Source organism: Clarias gariepinus, chromosome 5 (assembly GCF_024256425.1).
Source record: "Clarias gariepinus isolate MV-2021 ecotype Netherlands chromosome 5, CGAR_prim_01v2, whole genome shotgun sequence".
Lineage (NCBI taxonomy): Eukaryota > Metazoa > Chordata > Actinopteri > Siluriformes > Clariidae > Clarias > Clarias gariepinus.
In genome coordinates, this window is record NC_071104.1 from 25,717,428 (window position 1) to 25,739,789 (window position 22,362).

General features: G+C 37.3%; 1 protein-coding gene across 1 annotated transcript; it reads left to right on the plus strand.

Annotated features, from left to right (window-relative positions):
- Positions 1 to 1,775: 1,775 nt before the first annotated feature.
- ttc21b (tetratricopeptide repeat domain 21B) lies at positions 1,776 to 21,988 on the plus strand. The gene is made up of 29 exons (XM_053495753.1): positions 1,776 to 1,938; positions 2,924 to 3,053; positions 3,981 to 4,091; positions 5,704 to 5,870; positions 6,362 to 6,484; positions 6,713 to 6,870; positions 8,028 to 8,112; positions 8,206 to 8,304; positions 8,538 to 8,730; positions 10,278 to 10,375; positions 11,337 to 11,537; positions 12,129 to 12,258; positions 12,374 to 12,531; positions 13,876 to 14,100; positions 14,238 to 14,476; positions 14,771 to 14,843; positions 15,729 to 15,839; positions 16,848 to 16,986; positions 17,101 to 17,207; positions 17,310 to 17,498; positions 17,774 to 17,884; positions 17,978 to 18,059; positions 18,251 to 18,401; positions 18,954 to 19,115; positions 19,509 to 19,704; positions 20,257 to 20,481; positions 21,311 to 21,431; positions 21,512 to 21,579; positions 21,674 to 21,988. Exons 1-29 carry the CDS (start codon positions 1,906 to 1,908, stop codon positions 21,749 to 21,751), a joined length of 3,963 nt encoding a protein of 1,320 aa, XP_053351728.1. The 5' UTR covers positions 1,776 to 1,905; the 3' UTR covers positions 21,752 to 21,988.
- Positions 21,989 to 22,362: the final 374 nt, after the last annotated feature.

The window sequence follows — 22,362 nt, forward strand, 5'->3', positions numbered from 1 at the left end:
TGCTCAGACTAATGATTATTTGCCAGAAATGATATCAGACAGGTTTGGGTAAGGATTCCATGTAGACACCATGGATGCACACCACATTTTCTGGGCTGGGCTCAATACTTCCAGCCACTGTGTTGTTCTCTACATTCAAAACAACCAGAGGTTAGATTTCATGATCGATATTGTCAAACTGTTATATAATGCTCATTGGCACTGATGAGACCAAGTGACATTTTCATCCCACATATTAGAGATAATGAGAATGGCTCGCATGTGAGCCAAACTAGCAGTCGCTTATAGCTAAATATTTTATTTTTAAACAGTTGTCGCCTTTTAAAATCTATATAGTTGCATGCCGCCATACATCATAAATGTCCTAGGTTTTCCATTTTTTCCCGGTGCGTGTGATTCCTGTCACTATGTGACTTTTCTTCAACTTCTCCAGTTTCTTCAAGTTCTCCAAGTTCTTTGTGAGTGTGAGATGTGAGTGAGTGTGTGAATATATATGCGGTGTTCCCTGATCTGGCATCTCATTTTGCGTGAATTCTCACATGTTGCCCCAAGTGTTCCCAAGATAGGCTACTGAACCCGATAAAGTAGTTACTGAAGATAAATGAATGAAATATTTGTGGAATAAATGAATTTGGCCCCAAGCCCTTTCCTTGACTGTTTTATTTTTTAATGCACAGTGTTACAAATGAGTGTCTTTTATTAGGCTGTGCAGCCCTCCCTTTAGGTATGACTATCATTACAGTCAAATGGCAGCCCCAGGCATTTGTTCAGCATTTGACTTCCTTTCAGAGCTTTGTCATGTGATCTGGCTTATTTTAGCATAGTGAGCATAGAGGAAAGTCCTTGTCTATGGTCACGGCCCCACACCAAGTTTGCATTCATTCAAAATACTGCACGTTGCACCAGCTTTCAGACCTAGACGAAATTGGTAGGAAAAAGGATCTTGTCTTTAATGCAGGAAAATCATCTGCTTTCTTTGGATGCACACAGTGTTGGAAAAGAATGTTGTAGTAGGAATAGGGAGATTGTGACACCAGTAACAGAATTTTAAAGTTCTATCTATCTATCTATCTATACAAACAAACATAAATACATATGTACATCTATCTATCTATCTATCTATCTATCTATCTATCTATCTATCACTGTTCAAGTCAAACTGGGATTTTTGTTCGTGCAGAATACCAGAACATAGTTATGTAAGAAAAAATTTTTCCCTATATGTCTTTACATAAATTCCTTCCACACTTATACACGTATGTAGTGCTTGGATACCATCAAGGTATAAGAGTTCTCAGTGTAACAGAGTTGTAATGAGCCAAATGTCTGTGATCCATCCATCTATCCGACTGTTAAATGACAATAGTAGTTATAATTCATTTGTCTGCATTTCGACTTTTATTGTGAATTCTAGTGATAAACTACTCGGGCCAGGTTTCTGAGTTGAACCTTTATATAAACAGATTAAGTATAGCTTCTCTGTCCACAGTGTGTCCAACTGTACCACTCCCAGCACCATAAATGGGTTAGAAAGCAATACAAATACCTAAAATTGAGAAAGGAAAAATGTAAATAAAAAAAAAAGTAAACACTTCAAGTAAAGATTGTGTGCAGCGGTGGGACATTTTTAGTGCCACAAACATTGGAGACGAAGTCCGAACACAGCCATACCGTTTTCTCAAGACGCAGGCATGAGGCGCCATCATGTGGATCTGTAAGGAACAGTTCGGATTCGTTTTATTTTTTGATCCACTTCCTCGGTTCCAGACAAAAATGGCGTCGGTTGTTTGGTTACCAGGACGCTTCGCTTGAGCTCCAAGATGGCGAAAAACTAGTGAGAAAGCAGTTCCCAGTGCGCTACATAGTATCTTCATCAGCAGGGACCTGTTTCAAACGGGAGCAAAGATGACTGAAGTTGAGGACGAAGAAATAACCCAGGTCAGTTAGTGCTTTAGTGTTAGTGTCTCAGAGAGAGTGATCCGCCTCCTAACGGCGACTTCTCTCCCTTATCACATGCTAATGTTTTATTGCCACTTTAAATGACATATAAGTAACACTATGTTTTATTTTTTAAGGATCAAATATGTATGCGGTAGACTACTTTTTGTTACTTATTCGTTATGTAAGCTTGTATGTATTGTACGTAAAAAGCTTATATAGTCGTACTGTAAAACATTAAGCCCAATAATGTATTGGTTCCCCTGTTCCCCTTGTGCTTGACTCCACAAGACTTCTGGGGTTGTGCTGCCACAGACACATTAGTAGTTATATTCGGCTGTTTTAGAGTTAGACCTTCATGAATTGGGCTTGTTTGTCCAACGTATCCCATGGATGCTTGAACGGATTGGAATCTGAGGGTTCTGATAAAGACTAGCCTGTGGTCCCCACAGGAATAGATAAGCCATGGGTGCCCATGATCTTGTCACCGGTTTACCGGTATATAATCGATAAGCAATTTTATTCAATTCTGGATGCAGTGCCAGTCTTATGTCCGGATTAAATGGGAGGGTGGCATCAGGACGGCCATAAAACCTGTGCCAAGTTGTGTGTGGATAGGATAGTCCACTGTGGTGACCCCTTGACGAAACTAGCAAAATTGTGAGCACAGATTCAGTTCACTTTGTATTGGTGATCTATGTCAAGTACTTGAAGGTCCCACCCCATAACCCACAGTATCCAAAGGATCTGACACTAATTTTGCAGTGCCAGGCACCACAGCATACCCCCAGAGGTCTTGGAGCCACGCACAAAGGGAATCTTTATAATATTTGGCTTAATATTTTACATTTTATTGTTTTGTGTGTGTGTGTAATATCAAACATCAGCACCAGGTTGTGTTTATGTTTGATGATAAAAGATATGTACAACTTGCATATCCTGTGGGACTATTTTTAAAACTAGTCCAAATCTTAAACCTTTTTAGGCCCTGATCATTTATTACTGCCAGGAGAAGTATTCCAATCATGTGTTAAACATTTCAAGTGAAGCCCAGAGAAAGTTCAGCAGTAGCCCAATCTACATGTTCTTCCATGCATACGGCCTTCTCATGCAAGGTAAGTAATGAGATTTGCCCTTATCACTAGTGGATGTGTCAGAGTCAGCGGTTATAAAAGTCTGAATTAGAAGCAACTGAGAGGAGCACACTGTCCCCAGTTTAAGCATCATTTTGTGTGTGTGGTACAAAGCAAAATATTGCTACTGTACATCAGACACGTGGTTACCTGCCAGAGTGCGCCACTTACAGGAATATACAGGAATAACAACATTTTACCACTCAAATGCAAACATTTATAAATACAAAAAATATTTTTAAAAAATCAATTTTGGGATCGGTTTGATGATAAATGAATTGCCACACAAAAGAATTACTATGTGTAACTGCCTTGATTATTTTCCCCTTCACTATTTTGCACTATTTAAAAGTCAACTGAGCCTCAGCATTTTTACAGACAGCACAAAGCATGTAATCAATATTGATTAATTGCATCATGCAATGCACATGTCTATAAGCAGCTTTGTTTTTTCATTTATTAATTTTCAATCAGCACTTCATTTAGGGCGGTCGTTTACCTGAAGCCTATGCCTGGAATAGGTTTGAATGCATCTTAGATGGGTCAGTTCATCACAGTACACTCATTTACACATTCATTTACACCTAGAGGCTATTTAGAATAGCCATCTTATGAGCATTAGGATTTTAGGTCATGAGAGGAAAACAGAGATCCTGGAGAAAATCCCCATAGATGCAGGCAGAGTCTGTAACTCGAGCTCAGATTTGAGCCTGGGGCTGCAAGGTGGCTTTGTTGTTACTTTACACATTTATTTAGATTTTTGCATCAACATGTCATCTGTAAGAGTCCAGTATATCAGCAAATGAGGAATAAAAAACTTTATTTTTTTAAGCCAAGTGTTCCTATATAAACACTGTATGGTGTTAATTCAATAGTGTGGATTTCGCCCTGCATTTTTTCATTTGTTAGATCATGTGCAAGAGGCCATTCAGGAGCTGGAACTGATGAAGGATAAGAGAGATGTTTCATTATGTGCACTGATGGCTCTGGTCTACGCCCAGAAAAAAAGATCTAACCCAGGTAGACACCGGTGAACTAACTTACCCACATTATCACAAAAAAAATGAATTTGTTATAGTTTTGAAACAAGTAATAAATATATGCACTGCCAGTCAAAAGTTTAAACACATCTTCTCCTTCGTTTTCATTCACTATCTTTTCAGCATTGTACATTAATACTGAAGACATCCAAACTATGAAAGAAAACATATTGAATTATGTATTAAATAAAAAAAGTGTTTGTTGAACAAAGTTGAAAAAAAGGGTTGTTTGTTGAACAACCCAGAATATGTTTTATATTTAAAATTGTCTGATGTATCTACATTTAGCTTTGGTGACGGCTTGGCAAACCTGTGGCATTCTTTAATTGAAGTCACAATGTAGTCACCTGGAAATCACAGATGTAACCTGTTAATTTGTGACATTTCTTGTCTTATGGTGCTTTAGACCATTAGTTGTCTTGAGCAGATGAAGGGTGGGTACAGAGTCAGTTGCCTTATTAGTGCTACTACAAACCCATATTATTGCAAGACACACTCAGTTAAGTAAAAAGAAAAGTCAGTCCATCATTAGATTAGGAAATGAAGGTCAGTCAATCCAAACGAATCTCCAAAACTGAATTTATCCCCAAAAGCAGTCGCCAAACCCGTCAAACGCTGTGATGAAACAGGCTCTCATGAGAATCATCCCAGGAAAGGAAGACCAAGAGCTACCTCTATTTTATCAACCAATGTTCAGAGGAGACCCTGTGAGTCAGGCCAATCCGGCCAATGCCATGTATCAGTGGAAAACATTAAGTTTTGGTCTGATGAGTTCAAATTTGAGATTTTTCCCATGTTATAGTTATACATAGAGAGTGTAAACAGATGGTTCCTGAATGTGTGGTTCCCACAGCATGTAGGAGGAGGTGTGATGATGTGGCGGTGCTTTGCTGGTGACACCGTTGGTGACGTAATCAAATATAAGGGCACACGTAACCAGCGTGGCCACCACAGCATTTTGCAGTGACATGCCATGCCATCTAGTTTGCACTTAGTGGAACATCATTTGTTTCCCAACAGGAGAATGACCCCAAACACTCCTCTAGGTTATGTAAGACTTATTTGTCCAATTAGGAGAGTTATGGAGTGCTGCATTAGTTGACCTGGTCTCCACAATCACACAATCATCTAAATCAAGTTGAGTTAGTTTGGGAAGAGTTGGTCCAGAGAGTGTAGGAAAAGCAGCCAACAAATACTCAACACCTCTGGACGCCTTTTAGATTGTTGAAAAACCATTCCAGGTGACTACCTCATGAAGCCAACTGAGAAAATGCCAAGAGTGAGCAAAAAGTGGCTAAGATTTAAAAATATAAAACATATTCTGTGTTATTTACCACATATTTCATTGACTACATAATTCCATATTTGTTCTGTCATAATTTCAATGTCTTCAGTATTAATAAACAATGTAAGGAGAAAAAAATTTAAATTAAAAAAAAAAAAAACATTGAATGAGAAGGTGTGTCCAAACTTGGGACTAGTACTATATGTATTGCTTGAAATTTGGTTATAACTTTTTGTCTTCTCTTGAATAATGTATTAATCTACTCCACTGTGATATAACTTTATTTGGAATTAATGTATTGCTTCAGACAAAGACACCATTCAAGAGCTTGATGTGAAGGTTAAGGAGAATCGTAAGAGTGCCAGCCCAAAAGCTCTGTACCATGCAGGGATGTTTCTCTGGCTCCTTGGCCGTAATGACAAGGCCAGAGAGTATGTGGACAGGATGATCAAAATCTCCAATGGCTCCATAGAGGTAAGGTCTATTATAAAGATTTCTATTAAGACTAATAGGACTTACTGTATAAGACAGTAATGAAATTATATCAGTGTAATCAATTCTCCCAAATAAACAATAAATCATGCAACAGAAATTACATTTCACTTCTAATATTCCATCACAATAATTTAATTGCCATACAGATATATTGTGTGTTAGGTTTTGTTTTTGATTGACTTTAGAAACATTTAAATGGTTTTAATCTTTGACATGCCAAAATATTTTTTAATTTTCTCACTGAGAAACAATGGCTACTTAATGAATGATCACACAATAATGGTTCAATAAGATTACTTTTTACCCCTAATTTGATATATAATTTCTTTTTTTACATGAAACGTGATGCAGTATATTGAAAACATTTTACATGTTCGCAGCTCAATCTAATGACACGAATAATTCTCAAATTGCTTTCCCAGTAAATCAGTAAATCTCAGATTGTCTAATGACTAATGCATGTGTTTTAGGGGCTAATACTGAAAGGCTGGATAGACCTGACTTCTGGTAAAGATGGCTACACCAAGAAATCTGGGAAATACTTTGACGAAGCTCTGAAAGAGAAAATCAATATTTTTGCTCTGATGGGAAAGGTAGTGTTTCCTCCTGTATTCTATTTCTATGCGTGTTGAAACACAGGTCAGTAAGTGGTGCTAAGGATGTCTTGCTATTAGGGTTTACCTGTTAAATTTGGGGATTTTCTTATATAAATTTAAAAGTAATATGGGAATATTATTTTTGGAATATGATCTTGCCTTTTGGCAGCTTCACATTATCTCAGTGCCAGAGACTGTTATACCTCTTTGTTTTATTTTTTTTAGGTGCAGTATAACGAGGTCCGTCAGAATTACTCTGGTGCCTTAGAGACGGTTAACCAGGTCATTGTCAGTTTCCCATCATTCACACCTGCACTAATGAAGAAGATGAAGCTTCTGCTTAACCTGCAGGACTGGGAACAGACTGTGGATGCTGCTCAGAGGTATCACTGTTTTGTTTTAATTCTGACTTTAGAACATCTTGTTGCTATTAGATTTTATATTCATATGTTAGTTTGATTGTGTGTCCCTGATTTCTAAACAGACAAACGCAAAAACACTGAAAAGTCATTAGGCCAGGGCAGGGCCGTGGGAGTCAGTCTGTGTTTGAGTGTAAATGAAAATCAAATGTGATGCCACAGATTCAGGCTGAAAGACTGGGCCATTGTTCTCTTCTGCCCTCCTTGTTGGATAAGGGCCAGTGGGAGGTAGAATCAAAGGGGCCTTTGAGGCCGATCCCAAAAGCCACACATTTTTAAAAGTGCACTGCTGCGGAGGGATGTGAGGGAAGAAAGACCATTCGCTCTGTGGTTTAGGTTTTGGTAGTGCCAACGTCTCCTCCTGAAAGCAAAGAATCATACAATCATTCCTTCCCACATTAAAAATGCTTTTGCTATGAGGATGATCTCCAGATTTAGCCAGTTCTTTTATTGTATTGTGTGCCATGTTGCACCTCTGCAGTTCTTTTTTTTTTTCTTTAAAAAGTTAGTAGCATAAAATGAATGATTGAAATATAGGAAACCTGAAGAAAGGATGACCAATGTACTGAAGTCAGTCCAAAAGTTTGTGTACCTTTTTAAAAAAAATATATGAAATTGCAACATAACAATTAGCGTCTTGGGTATCACATGTTATTTTATTAATATCAACAAATAAAATAAATTAAGAAATAGATCATGTTAAAGAATTATATAGGTTGAATGTGCAATATACAATAATTATTGCCTTACCCTTCTATATTAACATATACTGTTACATAATGTTGATTTGTAATCTTATCACAGGACACATGCATTTCATTTTTACCATTCTGGTTAAAAGTAAAATGAAGATGGAAATGACCTTGGATTGTTTTGTATATAAAGCATATATAAGAAAGTTTGTTTACTTATACTGTATGTGAAGTATATTACAGATAACTGTATCAATGAGTAATTTATGATATGGATTTAATTCTAAAGGTTTAGCCTTTTTATTTATAGGGACATGTATTTAAAGAGTACTCTGCTTTATACATGTCTATTAAATGTTTTATGTTCATTTTGTACACAAAATGAACTTAATACAGTAGTCTAAAGATAAAACAAACTTTTATCTTTAGACTACTTCAGAAAGACAGAAACAACCTGGAGGGATTGAGAACGCTAGCACTGCACTCACTTTGCCGAGAAGGTGACATCGGAGAGGTCTGACACCTACAGTAGTCTTACACTTATTTTATGTCAGTTTACTTCATTTAGGTAAAAAATAATATTCAAATCTGTATTCTGTGTTTGCAGACAGTAAATCAGTTGTTGAACCTTATCAGCAACCTGGATTCACAAGAGCCTAACAACCCAGAACTTCTTTACAAGATGTCTTTAGCTTTCACTCGAGGGGTAAGATCTCTTCATACAGTAATTTCACTCAATAGTCATGTTTAAGTAAAAAAGGAACAAAAACTACTACTGTAAGAGTGCTGTTTGAGACATAATCAAACAAATATATGATCACAATTTAGTTATTGTTTTCCTAGCACATCTAAGACTGCGATAACCTAAGAATGTGTTGGAATAAATAATTACTGTAGTGTGTCATGTTCTCCTCACTGATAATGTAACCTTGTTTATAGTGTGGAAGAGCAGAAAGCATCCTGCAGCACACTCGTACATTGGTGGAGCGGGCATTCTCTTTGGCATCGGGTGATGCAGAGCTCGCCACTGAACTAGGCTACCTGCTGGTCCTTCAGGGCAGAGCCAAGGAGGCCATAAAGTGGTACAAAACTGCCATGACATTGGATGAAAGCAGTGTCTCTGCTCTCATTGGTAAGAAATATTAATTTTAAATCTAAATTCCTTTTACCGCCCAGCTCTTGAGACAAGTCATGAGAAAGTCAGCAGGCATCACAGAAACTTATGACTGGATCATTTCTGTTTATAACAATATGTTGCATTCACTTCATTAATATTGTCTTATTATTATACTAATAATATATTATTAATATATATGTGTATATGTATGTATATATGTGTGTATATATATGTGTGTGTGTGTGTATATGTGTATATTTATATATATATATATATATATATATATATATATATATATATACACACACACACAGTATATACAGTGAGGTCAATAAGTATTTGATCACTCTGTGATTTTGCATCTTACTTAGAAATCATGGAGGGGTCTACAATTTTCAGCATAGGTGCATTTCCACTGTGAGAGACAGAATCTACAAAGAAAAATACAGAAATCACATTGTATGATTTTTTTAAACAATTTAAATAGTCCATATGCTTCTTAAGGAGCCACTCCTTGGTTTTCCTGGCTGTGTGCTTTGGGTCATTGTCATGTTGGAAGACCCAGCCATCTTTAATGCTCTGACTGAGGGAAGGAGGTTTTTGTCCAATATGTCACAATACATGGCCCCGTTCATCCTCTCCTTAATACAGTGCAGTCGTCCTGTCCCCTATGCAGAAAAACACCCCCAGAGCATGATGCTTCCAGTTCCATGCTTAACTGTAGGTATGGTATTATTGGGATGATACTCATCATTCTTTTTCCTTCAAACACGGCGAATGGAGTTAAGACCAAAAAGTTCTACTTTCGTCTCATCTGGCCACAGAACTTTCTCCCATGACTCCTTTGGATCATCCAGATGGTCCTTGGCAAACTTTAGACGAGCCTGGACATGGACTGACTTAAGCAGGGGAAACTTCCGTGCGATGTAAGATTTTAACCCATGACGTCCTAGTGTATTACTGATAGTAGCCTTGGAAACAAGGGTCCCAGCGCTCTTCACGGCATTGACCAGCTCCTCCCGTGTAGTTCTGGGCTGATTCTTCACCATTCTTAGCATCAATGATACCCCTTGTATCTACTTAGACTTTGGCTGATTGTGTGGTGCACAGGTGTCTTTATAACAGCTAACAGCCTTAAACAGGTGCTACTAATTTAAAATCATGAGCAAAGTGTAGCTGGACTATTTAAAAGCAAAATAATAGGTCTTTGAGGGTCAGAAATCTGGCTGAGAAGCAAGTGATCAAATACTTATTTAACACAGTAATTCACAAATAAATTGTTAAAAAATCATACAATGTGATTTCCAGATTTTTCTTTGTAGATTCTGTCTCTCATAGTGGAAATGCACCTATGCTGAAAATTGTAGACCCCTCCATGATTTCTAAGTAAGAGAACTTATTGACCTCACTGTACTGTATATCAGTGTAATAATCTCCTATAGCAATTGTGTCTCTTGTTAGTAGGTACTAATTTCCAGAAATGGTGAGGAGAAATTACAAGGTACACAACACTGGAGTTTGGTTACGTCTGAGATGTCTATAAAGACCTTTGTGTTTTGCAGGTATTATTCATTGCCAGTTGAGTGAGGGTCACCTGCAGGACGCTGAGCAGCAGCTCGAATTTCTTACTGAAATCCAGCAATCCATCGGCAAATCTGCTGTGAGTCACTAAAAACACAAATTTCACCTCAGCACGCTTAACTCTCTTCAGATTTTCTTGGCTTTTTGTATTAAAATGTTGATGCATATATCATCAAATATATATATATATTTTAATATACAGCTCTGGAAAAATATACCACTGCAATTTACTTCAGAAACCTTTTGGAATGTCATCAGGAGGAAGATAGATGATCACAAACCATCAGGCAAAGCTGAGCTCTTCGCTTTTTTTGCAAAAAGAGTGGTCTAACGAAAAAACTAAACAAAACTGTTCATCTCACCAATACATGCACCTGTAAAAAAACAAACCAAAAATACCACACGCACACAAGAAAAGTATTATTTTGCAGTGGTCTCTTAGTTTTCCTCCACAGCTGTATATTGGTACAGTATACAGACAGACTATCATATTCCTTTTGCTAAACTAGTAAACAACTCAAAAGCTATGTGTTACTCTATTAAAAGCTGAAAGTATTTGTAAAATCACTTTTGAATTTAATTAGATCTTAGTCATTCCAGTATAATGACTTTGTTATGCACACTGCAAAAGGGTAATGGTGAATCATAGGCATTTTTTTTATTTGCTCAATGCTTCAGGGAGTTCTCTTATTATTTTTTCTTTTGTTAAATCATTGTGTTTTGTTTAGATGGCGTCATCTGTAGTATGTAACATCTCCCATTAAGGCATGTGAGACTCTTCTTCATGACATCAGTCAGACACAGTGTGTGTTCACTAGAGCTGCAGAATAAAAGCATGCAGTGTACTCTCCAACTACTAAGTCTTCACCTACTAACTAGATAAGCAAGATACCCACTTAAGTGATACCAGTGGAAAGCATAATAGCAGACAATGCACTATATCCTATAACCATTATATACTAGATAACACTGTCGACCTTTTGTCTTTGACCAATATCATCATTAGTTGTTTTTTTCTTCTGTATTTCTGTGTGTATTAGGAGCTGCTGTATTTGCAAGCAGTCTTGGCCATTCGGAAACGAAAATCTCAGGATGAGGTGATCAACCTGTTAAATGTCACTGTGGACACACACTTCTCTACTCTTCAGGGCTTGCCACTCAGTGTAGAATACTATGAGAAGCTCAACCCTGACTTCCTGTTGGAGATTGCAAAGGAATATCTGGCTCTCTGTCCTGCCAAGGTGTGTCTCATACAGTGTAGGACAGATACATTGATAACAAACACTGTTTCAAAATATATAATTGAGTGCAAAAGTTTGCATCTCCCTTGTTTTCCCCCAACATTAATACATGTTTTTCATAATAAAAAAGATACTACTGTACATGACCTAAATAGAAATCCTAATTCAACCACTTTGCTTTGATTAGCAAGTTCAAAGGTTTGCATCCCCTTTGAATATCTTTCAAAGGATAAACAAACTTTCGCACTCAGCCTTAAGCAGCATTGTGTGTATGTTTGTGTGTGTAAGCCACTAATGAGACCATCAAGCAAAATAATTTAGATCTATCAAAGCTATTATTGCCAATAATTAATGTCGACTAGCACATAGGAAAAATATTTAAATGATACGTCTATTTCTTTAATTAAATATTTACTGAGGAAATCTGTTTGTATTGTTACAGTTTTGAGATCCTCTTATCTAGAAAGTGTTAGTTATAATGTTTAGTAGCACTCTATATTTTCTCTATAAAATGCATGCATTTTCTTTTTTTCTTTTTTAACCTGTGTTACTGGATAAACTGATGATTTGTCTTCATCTCAAACCCTTCAGCCTCCAGCCCAGGGCCAGGCTCCTGCTCCTCAGCTGCAAAATTGTGCGGCTGTGTTGGACACAGTGGTCAAGATCGTCCCTGGACTACTCCAAGCTGTGTTTCTGATGGCAAAAATCAGGTTTCTGTTAGGTGAAAATTCAAATTCAACAATTTCTTTTTTTTTTTTTAACGAACATCTGGTTTCTCATGAGGACATATAGCTCTTGTAAGCATTTTTGTTCACTTTGATCTTTGTCCTGTTCAGGGAACATAGAGGCAGCTCAGAGCAGTTTGCAACATTGTTTGGAACAGAAACCTTCCTTTGCAGAAGCCCACCTCCTCATGGCACAAATCCATCTCCTCCAGGGCAACTTCAGACTCTCTTCTCAGTCTCTAGAGCTCTGCCTCAGCCACAACTTTGAGGTGATAAAAGAATTCCTTTTTTTTTTTTTTTACAGTCAGTGTTAAACAAATTATTTTTGTCAACGATTCCACAATATAATTTCAATACGTTAACATCCTTCAAGAAAATAAAAATGAAAAAGTATATAAAATAAAATAACAAATAGCTCTGCTTAAATTTGAGGGAAATGCATGTCTTTTCGCAGTGCATTCCCCACAAGTATTTCTAGAATGTATGAAATAGTAGGACTAAGCTAAAATTATTTTTATAAGCTTAGTGGTCAGCACTGTCGCCTTGCTCCTCCAGGGTCCGGGTTCGTTTCTCGGCCAGGTTCTATTCTTGCCTGCGTGCATGGAGTTTGCATGTTCTCCCTGTGCTTGGTGGGTTTCCTTTGGGTTCCCCGGTTTCCTTTTACAGTCCAAAGACATGCAGATTAGGCTAATTGGTGTTCCCAAATTGTCCATAGTGTGTGAATGAGCATGTAAGTGCATATATGTGTGTGCATGTGCACTGCCATGGATTGGCACCCTGTCCAGGGTGTACCCTGCCCCGTACCCTAAGTCTCCTGGTATAGGCTCCAGGCCCCCTGCAATCCTGTATACAAGATAAAGCGATATAGACGATGAATGACGGTGAGTGAGTGATGGTGGCACAATTTTAAAAATGCTCAATTTATTTTTTTTAGGCAAAAGGTTCAGTGCTGTTATTTTCTTTAAAGAAGGCTTCAACAAATATTTGTTATTATGGTTCCATATATTTAAAAGCCATCTTGTGCAGTGACGTTTCACCTCTAGGGAAAATGTATGAAAATGTTTTGGACATTTTCATCAAGGCTGAAAATAATCAATAACTGACTCTGTGTTTTGGTTTTGGAGTTTGCTGTTACGATTTGTACTTTCTTATACATCTTATTTTTGTATGTAAATGATATTTAAGGCAACCTATTTATACAACAATTTACTGTAGTTCAGTGTATTGTGTGCTTTTTCCCTCTTCTGCCTAGTCCACATTTACATGGGTATTAAAAAAAAAAAAAGGTTTATGCCTTGTTTATTTTCCAACATAAATACTGTACATAAATAAATCTTTGTGACCATGAAAAGGCAAAAAGGCACTGATAAAGCATGCCAAACCACCAGGCGGCAATATAACCCTAACTGTAAAGCCGTGTTGGCAATCAGAAGCCTGACAAACAATGTCAGACAATTTTCAGTGACTTGAAACTGGGTTTGCCTGAGCACGGAATCCCAAAATGCACAGAAAAAAAAATACCTGTGTATGTATGGATAAGGATTTCTTTCATTCACTTCTGTTCTTTTCATTCTTTTTCTCTCTCACTTTGTGTATGTGTGTGTGGGGTATAGGTAAGGGAGCACCCTCTGTATCATCTAATTAAAGCTCAAACACAGAGAAAGATGGGGGAGCTGCAGGAGGCCATTCAGACACTTCAGTTGGCCATGAGTCTGCCAGGAGTGAAAAGAGTCGGCTCTTCTGCCAAGTCCAAAGCCAGGAGAGTGGAGCTCAGCACTGCAGACTGTGTTTCTGTGTATCTGGAGTTGGCAGAAGCCCTTTGGCTCAATGGAGAACAGGTAATGCAAGGTTAAATTGACTTGGCTTTCCATGTATCTTTAAGAAATTTTTTTCTGCTGAATAAGTAATTAATCTAGTCCATTTAATATTTGCATTAAGACTCAAAAGCCTGACATTTTTGTTGTGTTAACCACAGCACGAGGCAGCTAAAGTGATGCAGGATGCTATAAATGAGTTTACTGGTACTCCCGAAGAGCTGCGTGTCACCATCGCTAATGCTGATCTCGCATTGCTGCGAGGGGACACGGAGCTCGCATTGAGCATGCTTAGAAACATCACACAGGAGCAGCCTTACTTCGTGCAGGCCACCGAGAAAATGGCTGATGTCTACCTGAACCACAGGAAGGAGAAACGACTGTATATAAGCTGCTATAGGTGAGGGGAACTCCAAACTACACCTCAGTAGGTGTAGTTTGAACAGACACGGCTCAATAAAATACATCTACAGTGTACTACAGTATATTATTAATGTCCTATATTGGATTGGCAACCCATATTGGATTGGAATTCGTTAGTGAATGCCTACCTCAGATACACGCACAGTATAAGAAAATGCACAATTTGCGCTCTTTCTTTCTCTTTGGCTCTCTTAACACACTCACATCCACACCTGCATGTATAAAATTCTAATAGAAAACTAAGTATATACTGTATGTATCTTTTTAACAGGGATTTGGTGGAAAAGATGCCCAGCTCACATACATACTTGCTATTAGGCGATGCCTATATGAACATCCAAGAGGTTGGTATCAATTAAAGGCATATATTTTTATTTTAAGCCTGTACTAAATCAGAATTAGGGTAAACGGGTCAAATTATGAAGCTACAGTATATGGCTAGTTCTGGTTACCCAAATGGCAAGTGAGAAGGAAATTAGTTAAAAGTTGTACTAAATGCACTGTGTGTGTGTGTGTGCATGTGTGTGCGCGCTCTGTGATGAATTGGAACCCTGCTTTGTTTTCTAAGTCTCCTGGGATAGGCTCCAGGCCCCTCGTGTCCCTGAATACAGGATAAAGCTATATAGATTATGAGTGACATTGAGTGAGTAAATTACAAAAAATATTAGTTTGACTTTAAAGTTTGTCACTTTAACAAACTTTACAAAACAAACACAGTTTGTGAGCAAAATTGTACCATCATAACTCACTCAATGTCACTCATAATCTATATAGCTTTATCCTGTATTCAGGGTCGCGGGGGGCCTGGAGCCAATACCAGGAGACTTACTGTAGGCTCAGGGTGCCAATCCATCGCAAACCCACCAAGCACGGGGAGAACATGCAAACTCCACACACACAGAGACAGACATCGAGCCTGGATAATGTACTTACAGTACATGCACCTCATATATATGCATATATATATATATATATATATATATATATATACTTTTAATGTGTTATATAACCTTTACTTGCTTGTTCTTTTACATGAATATAAAACAAATTTTTGGAATAAATATGGCTTGTGTTGTCAAAAAATATGGTTAAGCAATATTTACTCAAGGAATGTTGTACAAATACACTTCAACAGATATCAGTTTGGTAAAGTGGCTTGGTCAGGAATATCAGGTTTGTAAGTTCTTACATTTACTGCTGTGTATGAATATGAAAATGTGTTTTCTCAGCCTGAGATGGCCATTGAGGTTTATGAAGAGGCTTTGAAGAGAAATCCTAGAGATGGTGCTGTGGCTAGCAAGATCGGGAAAGCACTTGTCAAAACCCATAACTATGTTAAGGTAAGTATATAAAGAGATATTTTAAAAGTTCCACACCTTTGCTTGTACTTAAAAATACTTTCATAATTCAGCAATACATGTGCTTAGCTTGAATTGGTTACCAGACTCCTAATAGGTTTTGTACCCAACACGATATTGAATGTCCTTCATGTGCAAGCAACTTGGCTCACTTTGTCTATAAAGTAACATATCACAATATTTGGTCTATTCAAGCCCTTGAATGCTAAGCATATTTACACTGTGTAAACATTTTAATTTATCACACAGATAACATAAAACCGGTTCTGTTAGAGACCAAAAGAATAAAACAAAACAATACAATGAGCACTATGTTAAGGACAAAGCAGCATATTGCTTTTACATTACCATACATTTTATGCACAATACATTCATACGGGTTTTTTGTCACTTGCATTCAATTTCAAATAATAATTTATACTGACAAAACATTTTTAAGCTTTGCTCCTATTCATCTGCGTATACTCTTACATGCCCTATTATGTCTCCTGCTATTTATGTTTTCACAACTCCTGCTCATCTATCCTTGGTGAGTGGTAGATTATACAGTGCACTCTTCCATGTCAGATCCTACAGTAACTTTTTCTTTTCAAAGCCAAACTTCAAGGTTACAACTTCTTCCCTGAACTAGTTATGGCACTACACTGGATTATTACTTGTTATTATCCTGATATCTTCATTTTTATGGACTTGCTCTTTGTTAAGTCAAAGTGTTGTACAGTATTAGTCTTTTACTAATTCCTCTATTTTAAAGTTTAATTACGAATTAATGTGTAAACTTTATTCTCTTCTTCTGCTCACCTAAATCTAAAGTGTCTTTGGTTGTGATAAAATGCTATAGGAATAAAACGCTTATCAGAAATGTTATAAGATGCGATTATAAAAGTGTACATATAAATTTTAATCTGTGACCATGCATCGTACCCTTTTGTGTAATCAAGGTAAAGCAGACACACTCAAGAAGTGTTTTTTTCCTTTCCTTTTTTCCAGGCAATAAACTATTACGAGGCTGCTCTTAAGAATGGTCAACAGAGCTTCTTACGCTTTGATCTGGCTGAGCTGCTCATGAAGCTGAGACAATATGAACGCTGTGAGAAAGTTCTGCACGAGGCTATTTCGCATGACCCCGGTGAGACTATCATGCACATGGTGTGAAAGAAATGCTTTGCATGCAGCCACACCTTTACTGCAGGTATTTAAGCAATCAATTTGCTTAAATAGTTTTTTTTTGTTTTTTTTTTAGTAAATGAACTGCCTTTGCTAACAGAGGACTGTCGTTACCTTGTACTTCTGGCCAAGATTCAGAGCAAAGTCAATAAAAATGACGAGGCTTTGCTTTCTTTACATCGTGTAAGTCTGTTGTCGTTGTTTTATTGATTGCTTATTTGTCTGTGTAATCCAGCTTATTTTCAGGAAGCGTTGCATTTATTATTGGCTGATGTTTTTGATCAGGCGAGAGATGTGCAGGCGAAGGTGCTGAAGCGTGTTCAGTTGGAGCAGCCTGATGCAGTGCCCATGCAGAAGCAGCTCGCTTCGGAGATCTGTGCTGAAATTGCCAAGCACTGCAGCCACCAGCGTGGCTATGAGAGAGCCGTGAAGTTCTACAAAGAAGCGCTTGTGTACTGTGAGAGTGACAGCAAGGTCAGCACGGTTAAATCAGTGTGTGCAGTGTGCTCCTCTCTCTGCAGCTGTGTCTCAGGATCCTTTCAGTTCCCTCTGTGGGAGTGATGGGGTGTCCTGTGGGTGGCTACAAGAAGCATGTTTAATATAAAGCATTTTAATTGGTCTGTTGATTATTATGATTTTAGAAGAAAAGGTTGTTGGGTTCTGTTTCATTTTTTATTATAATATTAAGTACTATCTCTTTTTACTTATTACTTTCTTTAAAAAGGCTTCCTCTTTTTATGGTAAAACAGGTAATGTTGGAGCTAGCTCAGCTGTATCTAACTCTGGATGATGTAGAGGCTTGCCAGCAGCAGTGCAGCGTCATCCTGAAGAATGACCCAGTAAATGAGGCAGCAACGCTGGTTAGTCTCTCAATAATACCCCTCTGTTTGCTTGATTTCTTTGTTGAAAGTACAAGCTGAAATTCACCTGTGTTCTTTGATTTGTGTTGGAAGATGATGGCTGATCTTATGTTCAGGAAACAGGACTATGAGCAGGCAGTTTTCCACTTCCAGCAGTTACTAGAGAGGAAACCAGGTGTGGCCTTTTATTTATTTATTTATTTATTTATTTATTTTTTATCTCCCATATCAATCGGCCAATCTATATCAGGTCCATCTAGCATCCCATCTGAATGAGCCAGTGATGAGAGAAACCTGAGAACATAGCTATGTGCTGGCATGCTGTCATTTTGTTTTGATATCCTTCCCATGTCTAATCTTCCTTAGACAACTATCCAACACTGTCCCGGCTGATTGACCTGCTGCGCAGAGCTGGCAAACTGGAAGAGATTCCCAGGTTTCTTGATACGGCTGAAAAGCATTCACCGAGGGCCAAGTTTGAGCCAGGGTACAACTATTGCAGAGGCCTTTACTTATGGTAAGGAATAAAGGGTAAAATTCATCAAGCCAGACAAATATGAATTTATTGCTTTACATTCAGTTCATTCGTTGGCATTTATGGATTTTTCTTTATCTCATTTTTTATAATGTGACTAAAACTAGCCTAGGACCACAAATCATTACTAATATATCTTGCAGAAAAGCCTTAATCCTACTACTTGTTGTAAAATGAAGCAAATGCACTGACCTCTTTGTTCCTCCAACCAGACGTACCGTTTAGCTTCGTCAATTATCTGCTTCCCTAAGTTCTTTGTGTGGAATTGTCAATGTTTTACACAGAACACTACAAACAGATGGTTTATAATACAAAGCCTGGAACCATTAGCCTTCTTTTGAAACCACGAGAAACCTCCCTTAAAATTTGTAAAGTTATATAATCTTATAAGATCAGCCTCAGTGCTATTAATCCCCATATCTATGCTAAATTCAGAAATTGTGACACATATATTTGACAAACATGGTTCTTTAAATGCAACCTTTTGACATATCAGAGAAACTATTATAATTAACTTAACACTCTCTGTCCCAGGTACACTGGTGAACCCAATGAAGGTTTGCGTCACTTCAATAAGGCTCGTAAGGACAATGACTGGGGTCAGAATGCAGTGTACAACATGATTGAGATTTGCTTAAACCCGGATAATGAGACGATGGGAGGCGAGGTGTTTGAGAACCTGGATGGAGACATGGGGTGAGTAAACAGTGATGCACTACAATAAGAAGGAACTTTAGATTATTTCAGAGGGATGAACACAAAGTAAATCAACACAATACAGGTTTTATACAATACATTTTAATAGGCAAAGTTAGTCTTATGCGGCACGGTACAATTTCCCTTATATATTGGTCAAAGCATAATATAAGGTAAATAAGTACATATTTAAATATAATAATGCTAATAAAACAAAGGCATTGTTAATGTGTTGGAAGAAATAATGGCTAGTTTAAAAGATAAAAGTAGTGGTATCAACCCTCATACATGCAAACATAGCCAGTGCGTCATGCTCTACTTAAGTTGTTTGGTTAAAGGGTTTGTAGCAAATGGAGTTAACTTTATGTTCTGATTAATAATTTGCCATATCAGGAACTCCACAGAGAAGCAGGAGTCAGAGCAGCTGGCAGTGCGAACAGCAGAGAAACTGTTAAAGGAGCTGAAGCCCCAGACCCCTCAAGGCCACATGCAGCTACGTATTCTCGAGCATTACTGTTACCTGGCTACCAAGCAGAAGGCCAACGTGGAAAAAGCTCTTGGAGTGTTCATTGAGATTGCAAACAATGAGGTATACAAAAACCTTTTGGATAGGATTAACAGTACACAAGAACCCAAAAGAATACACACACACATACTCGTGTCCACAAGGACACACCTTGATAAACATAATAGTGATAACATTTTGGCCTTGGGGATACAAAGTTGCAGTCTACACTTTCATTGCTAAGGCCCCTGCTGGTGGTTTTAGAAAAAAAAAATATTTTTACAACACATTAAAATAATTTGCTTTTTTTAGGTAATTAGCAAACAGTAACTCAGTGTTTAAGACTTAGACTACTAATCGAAAGGTAACAGGTTCAAACCCCAGCACCACAAAACTGCCAACGTTGGACCCTTAAGCAAGGACTTAAGCGATTTATGTTCAACCCTCATATTCTCCAGTGTATAATGAGATCTATATCACTCTAGATAATGGGGTCTGCCTAAATCTGTAAATGCAATTATTGCAATTAATTTATTCATTAATCTTTGCTCCTTTATTCTGATCAGTATTGTGATGGATGCCATGATGATTACATTATTGTAATACTGACCCCTTCCTCACTCTCATGTACAACAGAAAGACCATGTCCCTGCACTGCTGGCGATGGCCACAGCCTACATGATCCTCAAACAGACTCCTCGAGCCAGGAACCAACTGAAACGCATTGCCAAGATGAACTGGAACATTATTGATGCCGATGAATTTGAAAAGAGTTGGTTGCTTCTGGCAGATATCTATATCCAGTCTGGCAAATATGACATGGCAGGAGAGCTGTTAAAACGCTGCCTGCGCCACAATAAGGTTTGCTTTGTCTTTTTTTTTTTTTTTTTCTTTAATGGTGAGGATACCTTGAGCTTGATCATAGCTTATACCTGAAAGGGAACACTTTTTCTTTGTCAGAATCCATTTAGCACAATTTGCATTTTTTTTAAGTTTTTAAGAACTCAAAAACTGGCACATGGAAACTGGAAAAGTTGACTGAACATACCCTGTACCTCCTACTTATACACCAACAGGGCAGAAGTGCTTATTCTTTTCTAAGTAGTTTTGGGTATTATTATATTGTTCCGTCTTATTTGCTCAGGGTTGGATAGGACTAGCACTCTTATGCAGTATAGTTTTTGTTTATGTTAACTTTAACTGTTGTCTTCTATCTATGACCCTGGTCTTTTTTATAATAAAAATTATAATATCACGATGAACAAAACAGTGTATTTTAAAACCCTGAGGTTCCTGATTTTGTAGTCTCTTGTTAAATGATTAACATTGTTGCTTTGCATTTCCATTGTTGGGGTTTAAATCTCTAATAAAGACCTCTGTTTATGCTAATGGGCATTTTCAAATTAACTACAGTATAATGTAATGTGTGATTGGGTATGTAAGTATGTGCTTGGGATTGGCACTCTATTCCCTTGTGCCTCAAGTTCCCGGGGCCTTATGACCTTACACATGATAAGGGTTATAGACAGGATAACGGTTATTTTTGGTTATGGTGATAAATTATATTATTTATCTATCAATCCTTTTTTCTTTTCTTTCTATTATAACTGTAATATTAACATTTATAAATAATCATATTAGTAATTAAATATTGTTATAATGTTCTGGTTATTATTTGTTTTTTCCATAGTCATGCTGCAAAGCTTATGAATACATGGGGTACATCATGGAGAAGGAGCAATCTTTTAGAGATGCAGCCATGAACTATGAATTGGCGTGGAAATATGGCAATCAGACCAATCCAACCATCGGTATTTTGCTCATTTAATTCTTTCTGCTAAATTTTCTGGCCCTTAAGATTGTTGATATTTATATTATTTTTTTGTTACAGGGTACAAACTTGCTTTTAACTATTTGAAGGCAAAGAGACATGTTGATGCCATAGATGTTTGTCACAAAGTAAGTACATACTTTAATTTACATATTTTTAGCTTGAATAAAATAGAATTCATTTACATTAAAGGCTAAATAACAGAGAAACTTATTCTTTCAGGTCTTGGATGCACACCCAAACTATCCGAGGATAAGGAAGGACATTTTAGACAAAGCAAGAGCTGCTTTACGGTCTTGAAAGTGTTTGTGTGTGTGTGTGTGTGTCCTTATATGTGTTTTTTTTTGTCTGAAAATCAGAAATGTGTTAGTATCCTAACAACTGTGGTGTTTTAAAATGGTGATGTACTTTAGTATTACCCTTCTAACTATTTGATATTTTTTGTAACTGTTGTTCTTTTCCCTGATGACACATCATGTATTAAATCATCTGTCCAGAAAATATTTGTTCTATTAAAGAATGATATTTGTAATGTGATGCCTATACAGATTATTTCTGTACTACAGCAAAAATTAAAACACCGTCCTTGTTTAATTTGTAATTTTATTTAACCTCCTGTGAGCAGGGATTAAATTAGGCTATAGGAGACTGTCTGAACTTTCAGTCCGCTTGTCTTTTCACTGTCAGGGAGACTGAGCCCTTTTGTTTTCTTTCTCAAGACATCCTCTCTCCTCTGTCCTATTCAAGCCTTAGCTCTTCGATGTGGAAAAAACACCCTTTGTTGTATTTGAGGAAAACCCTCTGCAGGGACTTCAGAGTTATGCATGAGTAATGTTAGTTCTGGTGTTATTGCAGGGAATAAAATTAATCAATTTAAATAAAAATATAGAAATAATAACAAGGCAGATGTG